The 1691-nt window shown below is 38.3% G+C and overlaps 1 protein-coding gene across 1 annotated transcript in view; it reads right to left on the minus strand.

Annotated features, from left to right (window-relative positions):
* Positions 1 to 1691, minus strand: part of DOCK5 (dedicator of cytokinesis 5) — a 76968-nt gene that overhangs the window by 60226 nt on the left and 15051 nt on the right. Inside the window, exon 2 of the mRNA XM_027701952.1 lies at positions 1159 to 1242. Within this exon, the coding sequence (XP_027557753.1) occupies positions 1159 to 1242 (84 nt within the window). The remainder of the gene's footprint in view (positions 1 to 1158; positions 1243 to 1691) is intronic.

Here is a 1691-nt window from a genome sequence, read left to right on the forward strand (position 1 = left end):
AAAACAATCCCTTTTTCCCTTTCCCAGATGAAAACAATCCCTTTTTCCCTTTTTCTCAGATGAAAACATTCACTCTCCCCCGAACAATTTCCAGGCCATTTTCTCTCCTGCTGGAGAAAATTCCACTCTGGGATATTTCAGGCAAATAAAAAAGGGACGTTGCTTAAAAATAGAGAGAAAGAAACAAACACCCCAACGTTTTGGGAAGTATAAAATGCATCCTCTGAGTGGGGGTAATTTTGCTTCTTGACACTCCCTCTTTCTTGGGTCTTTTTGCAGAATCAAGTCACAAATTAGTAGTATTATATACAGATATTTTCCCTGTTATATACAGATATTCTGCCTGTTATTTACAGATATTTTCCCTCTTATCTACAGATATTTTCCCTGTTGTACACAGGTATTTTCCCTGTTATACACAGATATTTCTCCTTTTATGTACAGATATTTTGCCTGTTATGTACAAAGATTTTCCCTCTTACATACAGATATTTTCCCTGTTATATAAAGATATTTCTCCTGTTATACACAGATATTTTGCCTGTTATGTACAGACATTTCTCCTGTTATATACAGATATTTTGCCTGTTATGTACAGACATTTTGCCTGTTATGTACAGATATTTTGCCTCTTATGTAGAGATATTTTGCCTGCTATATACAGGTATTATTATTATTATTATTATTATTATTATTATTATTCAGCTGGATCACTTCATCAGATCAATTTAAGTGCCATGCCTGTTTTATTATTTTTATTATTATTATTATTATTATTATTATTTTTCAGCTGGATCACTTCATCAGATCAATGGCAGTGCCAGCCTGGCCTGGCCCAAAGAGGAGCCAAAGCAAACAGGGGTGGGGTGAAAACAGGAATGAGGAGCCAGAATTAAATGTTCCTTTATCTTGTAGTTCTGCCTCGAGACACAGAGAAATCTCACCTTGTTAAACTCTGCCAGGAACAGAAAAGATACGTTAAATTTTCTCTATTTTCTGCATTTTTAGTACTGTTTTAAAACTCCAGTGCTTCAGTACCGAGCAACAAAGCGCTTCAGGCATGGCAGGAGTGGAAAATACAGACCTAAAATCAGTGTTATTTCAGAAAAATAACCTCAATTTGCTACATTTTCCTTCTGAAAAGAATTTGGGACCCACCTTCGTACATCTCCAGGATGTGAACAGTGTCCCCGACCTGCAGCGACAGCTCCACGTCCTGCGAGGCCTCGTAGTTGTAGATGGCTAAAAAAAAAGGGAGAAACACAGAAAAAAAACACAATTATGAGGAGTTCAGGGATGGTGACACCTCCCCAAGGCAGAGCAGGATTTTGGAAAAGCACTATAAAGTCATTAAGGGGTAAGGAACACTCTGGAAAAGGGGGTGGGGGATCTATTCCCATATTTTGCCCTGCAAGGGGGAGAAATCTTATTCTTCACAGCCAGAATAATAATGCAGTGATTTTACCCCCCAGAATACAGAGCTGGGAGTCCTTAGGAACGAGCTGCACATTCCCACTTTGCCAACAACCTGCCCCACGACCTCAGGCATCAGGGATCAATCAGTAATTATCATTTTTTTTATAGCACTAACTAATAGAGCATTGGAAAACACCACAAATTTGATGTCCTAATAAAACCCACCCCTATTCCATACTAAAAAATACTCTGATTATTTGCTACCCGAGGCTCTC

This window comes from Neopelma chrysocephalum, unplaced genomic scaffold (assembly GCF_003984885.1).
Source record: "Neopelma chrysocephalum unplaced genomic scaffold, ASM398488v2 Primary Assembly neopelma1_175, whole genome shotgun sequence".
NCBI lineage: Eukaryota > Metazoa > Chordata > Aves > Passeriformes > Pipridae > Neopelma > Neopelma chrysocephalum.